General features: G+C 50.4%; 1 protein-coding gene across 3 annotated transcripts in view; it reads right to left on the reverse strand.

Annotated features, from left to right (window-relative positions):
* Positions 1-385: 385 nt before the first annotated feature.
* The window catches only part of CD4 (CD4 molecule), a 34,887-nt gene continuing 19,919 nt past the window's right edge, over positions 386-15,353 (reverse strand). For 2 of the 3 annotated variants that reach the window (XM_005291325.5, XM_065572443.1), the window contains 8 exons: positions 5,103-5,258; positions 4,843-5,001; positions 4,342-4,596; positions 3,381-3,734; positions 2,969-3,205; positions 2,746-2,864; positions 2,384-2,451; positions 386-772 (listed from right to left, as the gene is read on the reverse strand). In XM_005291325.5, the coding sequence (XP_005291382.3) occupies positions 742-772; positions 2,384-2,451; positions 2,746-2,864; positions 2,969-3,205; positions 3,381-3,734; positions 4,342-4,596; positions 4,843-5,001; positions 5,103-5,258 (1,379 nt within the window). In that variant the 3' untranslated portion in view covers positions 386-741. Of the gene's footprint in view, positions 773-2,383; positions 2,452-2,745; positions 2,865-2,968; positions 3,206-3,380; positions 3,735-4,341; positions 4,597-4,842; positions 5,002-5,102; positions 5,259-6,463; positions 6,524-15,353 lie in introns of those variants that run through there. The other variant, XM_065572436.1, reaches the window with a different exon arrangement.

Consider the following 15,353-nt stretch of genomic DNA (forward strand, 5'->3'; position numbering starts at 1 on the left):
AGCTCCTGTTTAATCCCTCTCCCCAGGGAGCTACTCAACCTGGTAACCAATCTTCTGTAAAAACCAGTAAATTAACAAACAAAACCTCTGGTTAGTGACAATAAGGCTACCTCAGGACCCACCTCAAATCCTTGGAAGCATGAAAATACCAAGTTAAGGGAAAGTCTCCAGCATTCCTTGTCACTGGCTGGAGGTCTGGATTGGGGAAGGTGGTGGCTGGGGTGGGGAGGGGGAAGGGGATCACAGGATGCAGGAATCAGGGCAGGCTTCTGGCAGCAGGGGAGGTGGGTTGTGGGAGGAGGGCAGGCTGGGGGTGTTTGGGAAGGCCAGTAGTAGGGGTTATATTAGAGGGAGATGTTTGGTGCATCAGGCAAATAAAGTCAGATTTTGCAATGAAAACTCTAAAGTGATTTATTGCATTTGGAGCAGATACAGGAAACATCTGAGAAAAAATCCAAGAGGTCAAATCAAGCATATGCACAGAATACATCTGTGTATACCTTACATTCAGTACATTCCCTGATGGATTTGGGGCTGAGCCATCACTGTGGGGTGGGTGCTTGTCCTGCTCACTGTATCCCATCCACACCCTGATAAGATCCCTTCTTGGCAATGAGGCTGGGAGAAAGATGAAAGAACAAAGCATTGCACGGGAGGAAGGAAAGGTGAGTTGGATCCAAGCAAGCAAGGTGGGCTGCCAGATGGCTTATCATTGGCAGAGACTTCATTCACCCTTCTGCCTCAAGCATTGGAATAGTCATTCTTCAGCTGACTGCAAGAGAAAGAAATTAAACAGCATGAACTCTGGTATTGTAGAGGTGAAATGCCCCCTACTCTATGCAGTGAACCCACTGAGCCTGACAGTCTCCTGACCTCTGGCCAGATTGGAAGGCATAGAACACAGAATACTTTACGTAGCTGGGGGGAAGTGCAATATTTATACAACGTTGATTAGGCATTTGTGTGACTTAATGCACTTCATTTCCAATGTGGCTGCACTGAGCTCTTTAGGGAGTTACAGAGTGACTGTATTGCTTCATGTTTTGCACAGCTTGTTCCGTTTTCGGATGTAGTTGTACTGTTTTGTAGGGCTACTTTTGAATCATAAATAACTGTGCTACCTGCACTCACATAAAAACAGATGAAAGCAGAGCTACGTTTCTGTCACCCAGCACATAATCACCACTATGTTTCTTCCACTCAGCCCTCACTCCCACCTAAAATAACATTTACTAGGAACTTAGTAATATTTAATGACAAGTGATAAGAAGGCAAATAAAACCCTTAAAGTTCACTAGTGTACTCTGCATGTAAATCCAGCATATGACAGCATCTCTTATGTTGTTGGCAACAGTTTTCCTATTATGGACTTCAAGAGGTCTTATTTTTGGCCACCTAAAGACTGAAGCAATTCAATCTTGGCAATCCAGGCAGGCCTAGAAAGCTCACTGCTGCTTTTGCAAATGTGAAAGGTGCAACCATAATAGCAATCATCTTCCTCACAGAGCAGTCATTGTGCATAAGGAGGCATTTCCCTGGGCTTTCAGAAACATGGACTTCCTCGACCGGACGTTCTACGGCCACCATTGATCATCCCAGGACTGGAGAACAATGATGCAGCCCCCGCCACTCTCTGCTTATGGGTTTGGCCCAAAATAGCTTGTGGACACTGAGTGCTTTGTCCAGAGACTCTACACCACTCACTAGTACACGCCATCTCCTGGGCAGTTCAGGTATATTAGGTATATTCAGATATATTTACGGGGATCAACACACAACATGGCTCTCTGCTAGTAATGACTACACAGCTGCCACTGTCTCTCCACAGCTGCTTCTGCTGCCTCAGAGCATATAATCATCAAATCCTAGGACATGCCAGCTCTTCACTCAGTGAGAAACTTGTTCTCATGAAAGCAGTCAGCGAGCGAAGCAGCATGTGTTGGTTTACTTGGACATTGTTATAGGGATTCTGGGAATTTGTCTTCTCCTCCCACAATCCCTCTGGGCACCTGTGAGGCCTCCCAGAAGGCTATTGGCAATCACTCATAACATACTGCAGTTTGGAACAACACTAGGAATTCTGGGATGAATGCCCAGAAGAAAGTGCTACTAAACACAAGCCAATGCAGTGCTAGTGTAGATTTGGGGGGTAACCGTAAAGCCACTAAACATGAGTGTGAATACTGTGAGGATGCACTGATTTGTGTTTACCACAACTGAGATAACTAACATGAGTTAATTGCAACTGAGGGAACTACAGTCTAGACACAGCCTGAAGTGAAAGGCCCCATGTCCTATTCCCCCATCCCTGAGCTAGCAGCCAGTCCCATTCTCTTGAGGCCAGCATCTCTCCCTAGTCAGAGGGGCCTGGATTTGTACTTACCGTTGACACTGACATGTTCTCCTTTCAATCAAGTCTCGCCTGGCTCGTGCCATCTTTTCAGCCCGTTGCTGTCAGGAGAGAAAGGAGTGTGCCATGAACCCACATTTCTGTGTTTAAAGTTCTACCCTCCAAAGTGGTTGGTGGTTTCAAACCCTCTGCTTGCCATGACTGTACAGATTTTATCTGCCTCACTCCTCAGAGATTTAACTGGGATATGGCTATTTTAAGAGTCCCTTCCCCAGGGGGGTGGTTCCTAGTTCCCTCCCACTTGCTCCTCTGAAGGGGGGAATCCTCAGAGACTCATCCTGACTGCAGTGGAGGGACTTTCCTCCTTTGTTGTCTGCTGGGACTTGGGAACTCACCCTCCTCCGCTGCCGGGCAGTACAGATGAAAGTACATAGGCTTGCAAGGAGAAGCAGCACTATGCCGGCTCCAACCCCTGCCCCGATCAGCACATAGCTATTCCATTCAGCAGCCTTCACTGTGGAGAGAGAAGTGAGAGAATTGGAGAGACGGACATAGAGAGAGACACAGAGAGAGACAGCATGGGCCTTTGAATGGAGGAAGTGGTGGTGGTCTCCCTACCCACAGTGTAGTCAATGCTGGTCATCATGTTATTCTCCACCTTAAGGCTGCATCTCCACAGCCCCACAGTCTTGGTCTTCACCTCCACCTCACTGTGTCCCAACATATTTAATTTCTTCTCAGTCCCATTCACATGCTCCCAGAACAGCTGGGCATTAGGTGGGATAGGAGCCGAGAGCTTGCAGAGCAGGGTCACGTTAGCCCATTTGGAGAGCGGCCCAACAGGGTCAGCAGTGACTGCAAAGAGAACAAGAGGGGGACATGCAAATGAGGGGATGGAAACATCCTTTCCATAGGGTCTGAGATAGAGTCTCAGGGGTCTCCAGATGGTAGGCACCTTTTTGGGGGGGACCTCCCATACTCCTGCCCCACTTCCTCTGTAGTGTCCATAGGGGCCACAACTTCCTCTCACCTGTCATCACCACCAGGTGGATGGCCTTCTCCACACGGCCACGGCTGACTGTGAACTGGCACTGATACCATCCAGCATCCTTGAACTGGACTCTGGGCAGTTTCACTTCCAGGTGATTGCTGGGTTTCCATGTAACCTGCATGTTGGCCATTTGCTCAGGCAAGAGCAGCCCTTTAGAGGTGACATTGAAGTTAAACTTCTCCACGTACGTGTTGTTTATCATCTGTTTCCACTCCAAGCCTCCTCTGACATACTCCAGCTCTCTTATCTGCAGCAGGTGAGTGCTCAGAGAGTAGGAGAAGGACACAGTAGAATTAACAGCTTTGTAGAGCGTCTGGTTCAAATTATGAAAACCTGAATTCAGAGCAGAAAGAGGAGAACATACGGAAGTGTGGGGAGCAATAGTCTCATCATCAATTTTGCAACTTCACCATGGAGCAGGGAGGAGATAGTCCATCCCTCTGTCTAGCTCTAGGGAGACCCCATCTGGGTTATTGTGCTCAGTTCTGGAGGAGCTCAGAGAAGAGCCACAACAGGTCAGGAGGCCAGAAGGGTTGGGTTCTTGGGAGAGATTCAAAGGGTTAAATCCATCCAGCTAAGCAAAGCTACAACTTGGACAAGGAAATGAGAATCATCTGCATGAGTCTGAGATGCAAAAATTCCTGGGGGAGGGGGACTGTTTAGGAGAACAAGGGGGAACAGGGTGAGACTGAGCCAAGGAACGGGAGTTCAGGAGCCAACCTCCAGTGCTGAGGGGTCTGTGACCCTGGAGATCCTGAGAGGAAGGCCCTGGTGCTGCACTGATCAGGACACTGGGAACTAGGAAACCAGGTAATGACCTGTGACCTTTCCCTGGGCTTGTGTGTGAGGAGGAGATGGGATCAGTTTAGATTTATCCAAAATCTTCTGCATTTTCTAGGCATCTGCAAAGATCTGAGACTCAGATCCATGCTTTTCTTACCTATCACCAGCACCTTATAGGGTATGTCCAGCTTAGCAGACAGGGATGTGATGTGGCACCTCCAGGTTCCACTGTCCTCAGCCTGGAGGTTGTGTATCTGCAGACTGCGTCCACCATTCTTCAGTTCTCTTGACTGAGTGGCTGTCACTTTGTCCTTGTAGTTGTTGGACCAGGTGACGTTGGCACTTGAGGAACCTTGTATGCTCAGCATGAGATTTTCAGCCTGCAGGAGGTAGCCACTAGGAGAGCCTGTAACTGTGAAGAGAGAGAGAGCCCATCCAGTGAGTCCTGTCCTCCACCAGCTTCCTCCAGGGGAGGGGCTGGGACTGAAGGTGAGCATGGGGATCTCAGTAGAAGGACAATCTGAGGAGGTAGGGCTAGCTGGAGGAAAGGGATCTGCGATAGCTCAGGCCAGAGGAGATGGACAAAGGACAAGGACCTCAGCAAAAGTGTTGTCTCAAAGCTCCTTGCACTCTCATCTCGCTGTCCCGGATCACTCACCTTCAAACACCTGCAACTGGACCTTGAAAGTTCTGGAACCGACTACACAGATGTACTTGCCAGCATCAGAGTGCTCCAGCTGTGATAGTATCAGGGAGAAGTTCCCCTTGGACATCTCCTGCTTATTTAATTCAGATCGACTGAACAATGGAGTTTTGCCTTTGGGGAGAGTAAAAAGGCTGTGGGTGAAAGCTGCTCCCCAGGAGGGGATTCTCTAGCCCTATATGAGGGACAAGGGTGTGGTGAATTTGGAATTCTACCTCTCGAGAGGTGCATCTGATGCTGGATCACAACTAGGTCATTGTATTTCCAGGTCACCCCATCACGGTGGGATTTGTCAATACAAGGCAGGATCACCTGTTCCCCAACAGCACCAAACACTGTTGTCTCTCCCTCAGCCATAATGGGGATCAGACCTGAAAGAGACCCCCCCCAAATAATGGGGGGAAGGAACAGTCATTACAGTGGCAAAATTAATACCCCCTCTCCATCAAAATGGACCCCAAACCTCCTAATCCCCCACACTCTTTCCTGGGAGTCTACCCCATTTTACTTGCTCTTTTTCTTCTTGCAGTCTTCCCAAAATCTCTAGTCTCCTCATTCCAACCACCTCAACTCTCGTCCATAAAATCTAATCTATCTCTCTATCTATCTCTCTATCTATCTATCTAACAGATGTGGCATTTTCCTGCAATATCCATGAAAAACCTTACTGAATTAAGTGTACATATATCTGGATTAAGTTTAAATACATTGAATTAAATGCAAAGGTTATGTATTATTGTAGGGTGACCAGATCACCCAAGACAAATATCGGGACGCGGGGGGAGGGGTGGGGTGACGCGGGGGGCGTGGCTGGGGGCGTGGCCAAAAAACCCCTTCCTCCGCAAGCGCTGGAGGGAGGCCCGGGAGACGCAGGGGAAGCGCGGGGCCGGGGTGAGTAACAGTCCGGCCTGGTCCCTTGCAGGCAGGACTCAGTTGGGTGGTAGGGCGAGGAGGGGGGCGGCCCGCGGGGCCAGGCGGCGGCGGCTGTTCTCACCCCCGGCCAGCGGGACTCGGGAGCAGCCGCTGCTGCAGCTCCCACTGCCGCGGGGGCAGGAAGCGGCCATGGCGCTCCGCGGCTGTAGCTCTGGCGCCCCCGAACCCCCCGAGCCGGGGCCTGCTGCGGGGACCCAGCAGTGCGTATGCTGGCCCAGCCCCTGGCCAGCGTCTGGGCTGCTGCCCAGCTGGTGCTATCCCGCAGCGGCCTGGAGTGGGGGCAGCAGGGCCCAGCCCCCCGTCCCGCAGGGGAACGAACGGGGCTGGGCTGCCGATGCCGCCGCCCCGGGATAGCACCAGCTGGGCAGCAGCCCAGACGCTGGCCAGGGGCTGGGCCCAGCGTACGCGCTGCTGGGTCCCTGCAGCAGGCCCCGGCTCGGGGGGTTCGGAGGCACCGCAGCCGCGGAGCGCCATGGCCGCTTCCTCCCCCGCGGCAGTGGGAGCTGCAGCAGCGGCTGCTCCCGAGTCCCGCTGCCCGGGGGGACAACAACAGCCGCCGCCTGGCCCCGCAAGCCGCCCCCCTCCTCTCCCAACCGCCCGACTGAGTCCTGCCTGCAAGGGACCAAGCCGGACTGTTACTCACCCCGGCCCCGCGCTTCCCCTGCATCTCCCGGGCCTCCCTCCAGCGCTTGCGGAGGGAGGGGGAATGGTGAGCCCGGGGAAGAGGCGGGGATTCGGGGAGGGAGCCAATCGGGGGAGGAGGGGGCGGAGTCGGGGCGGGGGGGGGGGGGCGAGCACTTCCGGGCTCTAGGCTCCGGGGCATTTCCTTGTTTGTCCAGTGTCCCGACTGCATGTCGGTCGGGACGCGGGACAAACAAGGAAATATCGGAACAGTCCCGATAAAATCGGGACGTCTGGTCACCCTAGTATTATTGTGGGCTGGGATGTATGTAACCTCTCTAGGGGTGAGCTGTGATGTGAACCCTGGGAACTGTTGTGAACTTCAAAAGACTCTAGGCACCAGCAAAGCAAGCACGTGCTTCGGGCAGCCCACTTGCAGGGGCGGCAGGGACCCAGCATGGGAGCTGAGAACCAACAGGGGGCCCTGGGAACTGTAGTTCCTTGGTTAGCTCCCTGCCTATAGAGCCAGCCCTGGAGCAGGGAAAGAACTATATTTCCCAGCATTCCCTTGGCCACTACCAACAGGAAAGAGGGGGAGGGAGTGAAGTAGCTGAGACCTCATGCTGCAGCCTGCTATGAATGGAGAGCTGCAATCTGAAGGGTAGGGATACCATATTTTAACATTCAAAAAATAGGACACTCCACAGGGAGGGAGGGTAGCCCCACCCTGCCACCATCCACCCCCTCTGACTGCCCCCCACAGAAACCCCAACCCATCCAACCCCCCCTGCACCCTGTCCCCTGATCACCCCCTTCTGGGACCCCTGCCCCCCAGGACCCCACCACCTATCTAAGCCTCCCTTCTCCTTGTCCCCAACTGCCCCCTCCTGAGACCGCCCCAACTTCCCCCCTAGGATCCCACACCTACCTGTCCCCTGACAAATCCCCGGGACTCCCATGCCTATCCAACCGCTGCCTGTCTCCTGACTGCCCCCCCCCCCAACCCTGACCCATCTAACCCCCCCCTTCTCCCTGCCCCTGACTGCCCCCCCGAACCTCCGCCCCATCCAACCCCCCAACCCCCTTACCGTGCCACTCAGACCAGCATGTCTGGCTCCGCACAGCGCCAGACACACTGCTGCATACATGCTGCCATGCTCCCCTGTGGAGCCACAGCCCCCTAACCCCCTCCCCCCCCCGGCACCTGCCTTCCAGATTTGAACACCTCAAAATTCAGGAGTGCTCAAGCTCAGTTTGGGTGGCTGTTACTTCATTTCTCCCAAATCAAATATACTGATCCACTGTAACTTGCTGTAGAAAAAGTAGGATAAAATTGAGCAAGAAATGCTTCCCAGTGGTTATTAGGACTGGAATTGGTATTTTCAACAGCCATTGCCTTTTTATTTGTTTTTGTTTAAAAGGAAGACAGTGATATTGCATTGGCAAATTCCCCATAGAAAGAAAGAGTGGAAGAAAAGAATAATAAAGGCACCTCAACTTTTCCTCATTTATGTAGAAATAGTCTTATAATATGCATCCAGATATCCTCCAATCACACAAGCTGAAAATTGTTCCACTTTACTGCAGTTCTGTAACCATATGGGAACCAATCCTGTCTGTGTTCTGTGCACCTCTAAAATTCATGCTGAATGACCTGCCGTGGGAGCGAGTTACCAGTGACCCAGGGCTGCTGCGGAAGGAGGGTGCAGGTAGGGGAGGGGGGAGAGCCCAGGGCTGGGGTGGCAGGAGATGTATGTGGGGGGCAATGGTGGGGGGGAATGAGGGAGCCCAGAGCTGGGGCAGCAGGGGGCATGGGTGGGTGGGTGGGGAGAGCCCAAGGCTGGGGCAGCAGGGGGGTGCGGCGAGGAGCCCAGGGCTGGGGCAGGGGGGAGCCAAAATTTTTTTTGCTTGGGGCGGCAAAAAACCAAGAGCCGGCCCTGGCCTCTCCTACTCTTGATGGCAGAGAGCTGATCACTGACTATATCGGTTTGCACTCATCTAAAATTTTGCAGGACAGTCCTACATTTAGGAATCTGTCCTACCTCCTTGAGCCAGCCTGCAGCCTGTACCCTGAGCAGACAGACCCTTCGTACAAAAATACTCTGCAGTCTAGGGGACACCAAGGCCTCATACCTCTACACTATGGGAGAGGCAATTATTATCCCACCCACTTTATAGATAAGGTAATTTCTAGCAGAATTGAGAATAGAACCCAGGCCTCTAACATAGGAGACCCAAATATCAACCATCCTGCAAAACTGCCTTTCTTTAAATAATAATAATAAAAATATCTGTCATACACCTATGTGTCTGGCCAGCCTGTCTGTAAACACTAGACCATACTCCCCTCCTAGAGCTAGCTGCGGAATATCTGGGTAGTTCACTGGCAAAGTGGGTGTCACACCACCCTCTAGTAGTTGGTCCACAGAAAGAATCATAGAATCATAGAAAATTATTTTCTATAATTTAGAAATTTAGTTCAACCCCCTTCTCAAAGCAGGACCATCCCCAACTAAATCATCCCAGCCAGGGCTTTGTCAAACTTGGCCTTAAAATCCTCTAAGATGGAGATTCTACCACCCATTCCAGTGCTTCACCAGCCTCCTAGTATAATAGCTTTTCCTAATATCCAACCTAGACCTCCCCCACTGCAACTTGAGACCACTGATTCTTGTTCTGTCATCTGCCACCACTGAGACCAGCCTAGCTCCATCCTCTTTGGAACCCCCCTTCAGGTAATTGAAGGCTACTATTAAATCCCCTCCACTCTTCTCTTCTGCAGATTAAATAAGTCCAGTTCCCTCAGCCTCTCCTCGTAAGCCATGCCCCAGGCCCCTAATCATTTTCGTTGCCCTCTGCTGGACTCTCTCCAATTTGTCCACATCACAGCTGCGAGCAGCGGCACCGGAGACAGCAAACAGGGCGGCTAACAGGGGAGTTTGAGAGGGAGTTTGCAGGGGGAGGTAAGGGGGGAGGCAGGAGGGCGCGGCGTGGCGTGTGCTCTGAGTCCACAGGTGCAGTGGGCAGAGATTGCAGCAGCCATGAGCCCAGCAGCAGCAGCAGCAGACAGAATGCAGATGGCTGCATGTGGAAGCTGTGGTATGTATATGGTCCTAGCAGGGGAGCCAGAACACAGGTATGTGTGTATGAAGTGTCGCCTGATAGTGTTACTGGAGGAAAAGATTAAGGGGCTGCAGATGCAGGTAGATACCCTGGTGGAGTTTAGGCGGGGGTTTGAGAAGCTGATGGAGGACAGGCAAGGGGGGGCTGAAGGAGAATGCCCTATGGTGGAGGTAGAGGCAGAGGGAGAGGATGGTGAGAGGGGAATGGAAGGGGGAGAACATGGGAGGTGGAAGCATGTGACTGCGAGAAGCAGGCCAAGGAAAAGAAGGGCCAGTGAGGGGGGAATAGAACTCAGGAATAGGTTCGAGTGTTTGGATACCGAGGTGGAGGGGCAGCAGGTGGCGACTGAAGGTGGAAGGGTGAGGAAGAAGAGAAGAGCTGCTAGTCCAAGAGAGAGGGGGGAGGATTTGATGGAGACAGCACCAATTCTGGGCCCCGTGAGGATTCAGGAAGGCATAAGGGAAGATAGGAATAGGCACAGGTCAGGACTAGAGGGATCGGAGACTAGATTACTAGATCGCACTGTTGCCAGGCGACGGCAGGTGTATGTAATTGGAGACTCTTTACTGAGGAGATTGGATAGGCCTGTGACCAGGGCGGACCCGGAGAACAGAAGGGTGTGCTGTCTACCGGGCGCAAAGATACGCGATGTGGACCTGCGATTGAAAAGGATCCTACAAGGAGCAGGTAAGAACCCCCTGATAATCCTTCATGTAGGAACGAATGATACGGCTAGGTTCTCGTTAGAGAGGATCAAGGGAGATTATGCCAGGCTGGGGAAGACGCTCAAGGAGATAGAGGCTCAGATTATCTTTAGTGGGATTCTGCCCGTTCCGAGGGAAGGGCAGCAAAGGGCTGATAGGATTGTGAGAATAAATAGTTGGCTAAGGGAGTGGTGCTATAAGGAGGGCTTTGGGATGTATGGCCACTGGGAGGCTTTCGGGGACAGACACCTGTTCTCGCGGGATGGGCTTCACCTGAGTAGGGAAGGAAATAGACTTTTGGGAGGGAGGCTGGCTCATCTTATCAAAAGAGCTTTAAACTAGCAAGTTTGGGGAGACGGTTGGGAGATGCACAGTTAATCTCCACGCCAGATTCCAGTATGGAGAAGGTGAGTAAAATGAGAGGAGAGATAGCTGTGGAGATGAGATTGGACATAGGAAGGACAGGAGGGACGGACACTAGGAGGCCCGCAACATATAGTGCTGCTAATGGGAGACGGGCTAAACGACATACATTAGGGTGTCTATACACCAATGCCAGAAGCCTAGGTAATAAAATGGAGGAATTGGAACTCCTGGTCCAAGAGCTGAAACCAGATATCGTAGGAATAACGGAAACGTGGTGGAATGACAGTCACGACTGGAACACAGGTATGGAGGGGTATGTGCTGTTTAGGAAAGACCGGAACAGAGGTAAAGGTGGGGGGGTGGCATTGTATGTCAATAGTGAAATAAACTGTAAAGAAATAATAGTGGATGGATTAGACAACTCAGAGTCCGTCTGGGCAATACTTACAATGGGTAATAGGACTTCTAGAGCCTCTCCGGGGATAGTGCTTGGAGTGTGCTATAGACCACCAGGATCGACCCAGGATATGGATAAGGAACTATTTAATGTGCTTAGAGAAGTAATTAGCAATAGAAACTGTGTAATTATGGGGGACTTTAATTTCCCAGAAATAGATTGGGGAACAAACGCTAGTAGCAATAATAGGGCTCAGATGTTCCTAGATGTGCTTGATGATCAATTCCTCCATCAAGTGGTAGCTGAACCGACGAGGGGGGAGGCCATTTTAGATTTGATTCTGGTAAGTAGTGAGGACCTCGTTGAGGAAGTGGTAGTAGGGGACAATTTGGGCTCCAGTGATCATGAGCTAATTCGGTTTAAAATACAGGGAAGGAGTAACAGAATTAAGTCAAAGACTAGGGTTTATAATTTTAAAAAGGCCAATTTTAACAAATTAAGGGGACTGGTAAGGGAAGTGGATTGGGCAAACGTATTAATGGATTTAAAGGCAGAAGAAGCCTGGGATTACTTTAAGTTAAAGATGCATGAGCTGTCGGAGGCCTGTATTCCCAAAAAGGGAAAAAGATTACCAAGCAAGAGATTTAGACCGAGCTGGATGAGCGACCGACTCAAAGGGGCGATTAGGAAAAAACAGAAAGCGTACAAAGAGTGGAAGAGGGGAGGGATCAGTAAGGAAATGTACCAAAGTGAAGTCAGAGAATGTAGAGATAGAGTGAGAAAGGCCAAAGGCCGTGTAGAATTGGACCTAGCGAGGGGAATTAAAAGCAATAGTAAGAGGTTTTACAGCCACATAAACAGGAAGAAAGCAAAGAAAGAAGAAGTGGGACCGCTGAAGACTATTGCCGGAGAGGAGATTAAAGACAATCTAGGCATGGCGCAATATCTCAATGAATATTTTGCGTCGGTGTTTAATGAGGCCAATGAAGGGATTAGGGATACTAGCACCATTACAGAGGGGCGTTCGGGATGGGGGATTACCGTATCCGAGGTAGAAACAAAACTTGAACGCCTTAATGGGGCTAAGTCGGGAGGACCGGACGATCTTCATCCGAGAATATTGAAGGAATTGGCGCGGGAAATAGCGGGCCCGTTAGCGATAATATTTAATGAATCTGTAAACTCGGGGGTGGTCCCGTTAGACTGGAGAATAGCTAATGTGGTTCCTATTTTCAAGAAAGGGAAAAAAAGTGATCCGGGTAACTACAGGCCTGTTAGTTTAACATCTGTAGTGTGCAAGGTGTTAGAGAAAATTTTGAAGGAGAAATTAGTTGAGGACCTGGAGGGTAGTGGCAATTGCGATAATTTACAACATGGTTTTACGAAGGGCAGATCGTGCCAAACGAATCTGATCTCCTTCTTTGAGAAGGTAACGGATTTATTAGATAAGGGAAATGCGGTGGACCTAATATACCTGGATTTCAGTAAAGCGTTTGATACTGTACCCCATGAGGAATTATTGGTTAAACTAAAAAACATGGGGATCGATTTGAAAATCCAGAGATGGATAAGGAATTGGTTAATGGGGAGAATGCAGCGGGTCGTATTGAAGGGTGAACTGTCAGGTTGGAGGGAGGTTACCAGTGGAGTTCCCCAAGGTTCGGTTTTGGGACCCATTTTATTTAATCTATTTATAACTGACCTCGGAACCGATTGCAGGAGTAGGCTGGTAAAGTTTGCGGATGATACGAAGGTGGGAGGCGTTGTAAATTCGGAAGAGGATAGGGATATCCTGCAGGGAGACTTGAATGAGCTTGTGAATTGGAGTGTCAGAAATAGGATGAAATTTAATAGTGAAAAGTGTAAGGTGATGCATTTGGGGATGACCAATAACAATTTTAGTTACAAGATGGGGACGCATTGGTTAGAAGTAACGGAAGAGGAGAAGGACCTAGGGGTCCTTGTAGACCGCAGGATGACTATGAGTCGACAGTGTGACGTGGCGGTGAAAAAAGCCAATGCTGTCTTGGGATGCATTAGGCGAGGTATATCTAGTAGGGATAAGGAGGTCCTGCTTCCGTTGTACAAGGCGCTGGTGAGACCTCATTTGGAGTACTGTGTGCAGTTCTGGTCTCCCATGTTTAAAAAAGATGAACTCAAACTGGAACGGGTGCAGAGAAGGGCCACTAGGATGATCAGAGGAATGGAAAACCTGTCGTATGAAAGGAGACTAGAGGAGCTTGGGTTGTTTAGTCTGACCAAGCGAAGGCTGAGGGGTGATATGATTGCTATCTTTAAATATATTAGAGGGATTAATACAAGGGAGGGAGATGAATTATTCCAGCTTAGTACTAACGTGGATACGAGAACGAATGGATATAAACTGGCCGTGGGGAAGTTCAGGCTTGAAATTAGACGAAGGTTTCTGACCGTTAGAGGGGTGAAATATTGGAACGGCCTTCCGAGGGAAACGGTGGGGGCGAGGGACTTGTCTGGCTTTAAGATTAAGTTAGATAAGTTTATGGAGGGAATGGTTTAATGGTAAAACATAGTTGTCAAGGAAAACCAAGCAATGGTAGGTAAATAGCATAATGGCTAAAAGGGGTCAGGATGGAGACTCTTGCCTATATGCTCGGGGTCTTACTGATCGCCATATTTGGGGTCGGGAAGGAATTTTCCTCCAGGGCAGATTGGCTGAGCCTCTGGAGGTTTTTCGCCTTCCTCCGCAGCATGGGGCAGGGATCTCTAGCAGGAGGGTCTCTGCCGATTGAAGTCACTAATAACAGGATTGGGGACTTCAGCAGCAGAGTCCAGGGAAGGGGCGGGGATGGTTTTATGGCCTGCAGCGTGCAGGGGGTCAGACCAGATGATCATAATGGTCCCTTCTGACCTTAAAGTCTATGAGTCTATGAGTCTATGAGTCTTCTCTTCTGCAGATTAAATAAGTCCAGTTCCCTCAGCCTCTCCTTGTAAGCCATGCCCCAGGCCCCTAATCATTTTCGTTGCCCTCTGCTGGACTCTCTCCAATTTGTCCACATCCCTCTGTAGTGGTAGCCCAAAACTGGATGCAGTACTCCAGATGTGGCCTCACCAGTGCCGAATAGAGGGGAATAATCACTTCCCTCGATCTGCTGGCAATGCTCCTACTAATGCAGCCCAATATGCTGTTAGCATTTTTGGCAACAAGGGCACACTGTTGACTCAGATCCAGCTTCTCGTCCACTGTAATCCCCAGGTCCTTTTCTGCAGAACTGCCGCTTAGCAAGTCGGTCCCCAGCCTGTAGCGGTGCATGGGATTCTTCCGTCCTAAGTGCAGAACTCTGCACTTGTCCTTGTTGAACCTCATCAGATTTCTTTTGGCCCAATCCTCCAATTTATCTAGGTCACTCTGGACCCTATCCCTACCCTACAGTGTATCTACCTCTCCCCCAAACTTAGTGTCATCCGCGAACTTGCTGAGGGTGCAATCCATCTCATTATCCAGATCATCAGTGAAGTTGTTGAATGAAACTGACCCCAGGACCAACCCATGGGGCCTCCACTTGATACCGGCTGCCAACTAGACATTGAGCCATTGATCACTACTCATTGAGCCCAACGATCTAGCCAGCTTTCTATCCACCTTATAGTCCATTCATCCAATCCATACTTCTTTAACTTGCTGGCAAGAATACTGTGGGAGACCGTATCAAGAGCTTTGCTAAAGTCAAGATATAGCACTTTACCTTCACCGCTTTCCCCATATCCACAGAGCCAGTTATCTCATCATAGAAGGCAACCATGAATTGCCGTTGGTGAATCTATGTTGACTGTTCCTGATCACCTTCCTCTCCTACAAGTGCTTCAAAATGGATTCCTTGAGGACCTGCTCCATGATTTTTCCAGGGACTGAGGTGAGGCTGACTGGTCTGTAATTCCCCGGATTCTCCTTCTTCCCTTTTTTAAAGATGGGCACTATATTTGCCTTTTTCCAATTGTCCGGGACCTCCCCCGATTACCATGCGTTTTCAAAGATGATGGCCAATGGCTCCGCAATCACACCCGCCAACTCCTTTAGCACCCTCGGATGCAGCGCATCCGGCCCCATGGATTTGTGCTCATCCAGTTTTTCTAAATAGTCCCGAACCACTTCTTTCTCCATGGAGGGCTGGTCACCTCCTCCCCATACTGTGCTGCCCAGTCCAGCAGTCTGGGAGCTGACCTTGTTTGTGAAGACAGAGGCAAAAAAAGCATTGAGTACATTAGCTTTTTCCACATCCTCTGTCACTAGGTTGCCTCCCTCATTCAGTAAGGGGCCCACACTTTCCTTGACTTTCCTTTAG

Source organism: Chrysemys picta, chromosome 1 (genome assembly GCF_011386835.1).
Source record: "Chrysemys picta bellii isolate R12L10 chromosome 1, ASM1138683v2, whole genome shotgun sequence".
Classification (NCBI taxonomy): Eukaryota; Metazoa; Chordata; order Testudines; family Emydidae; genus Chrysemys; species Chrysemys picta.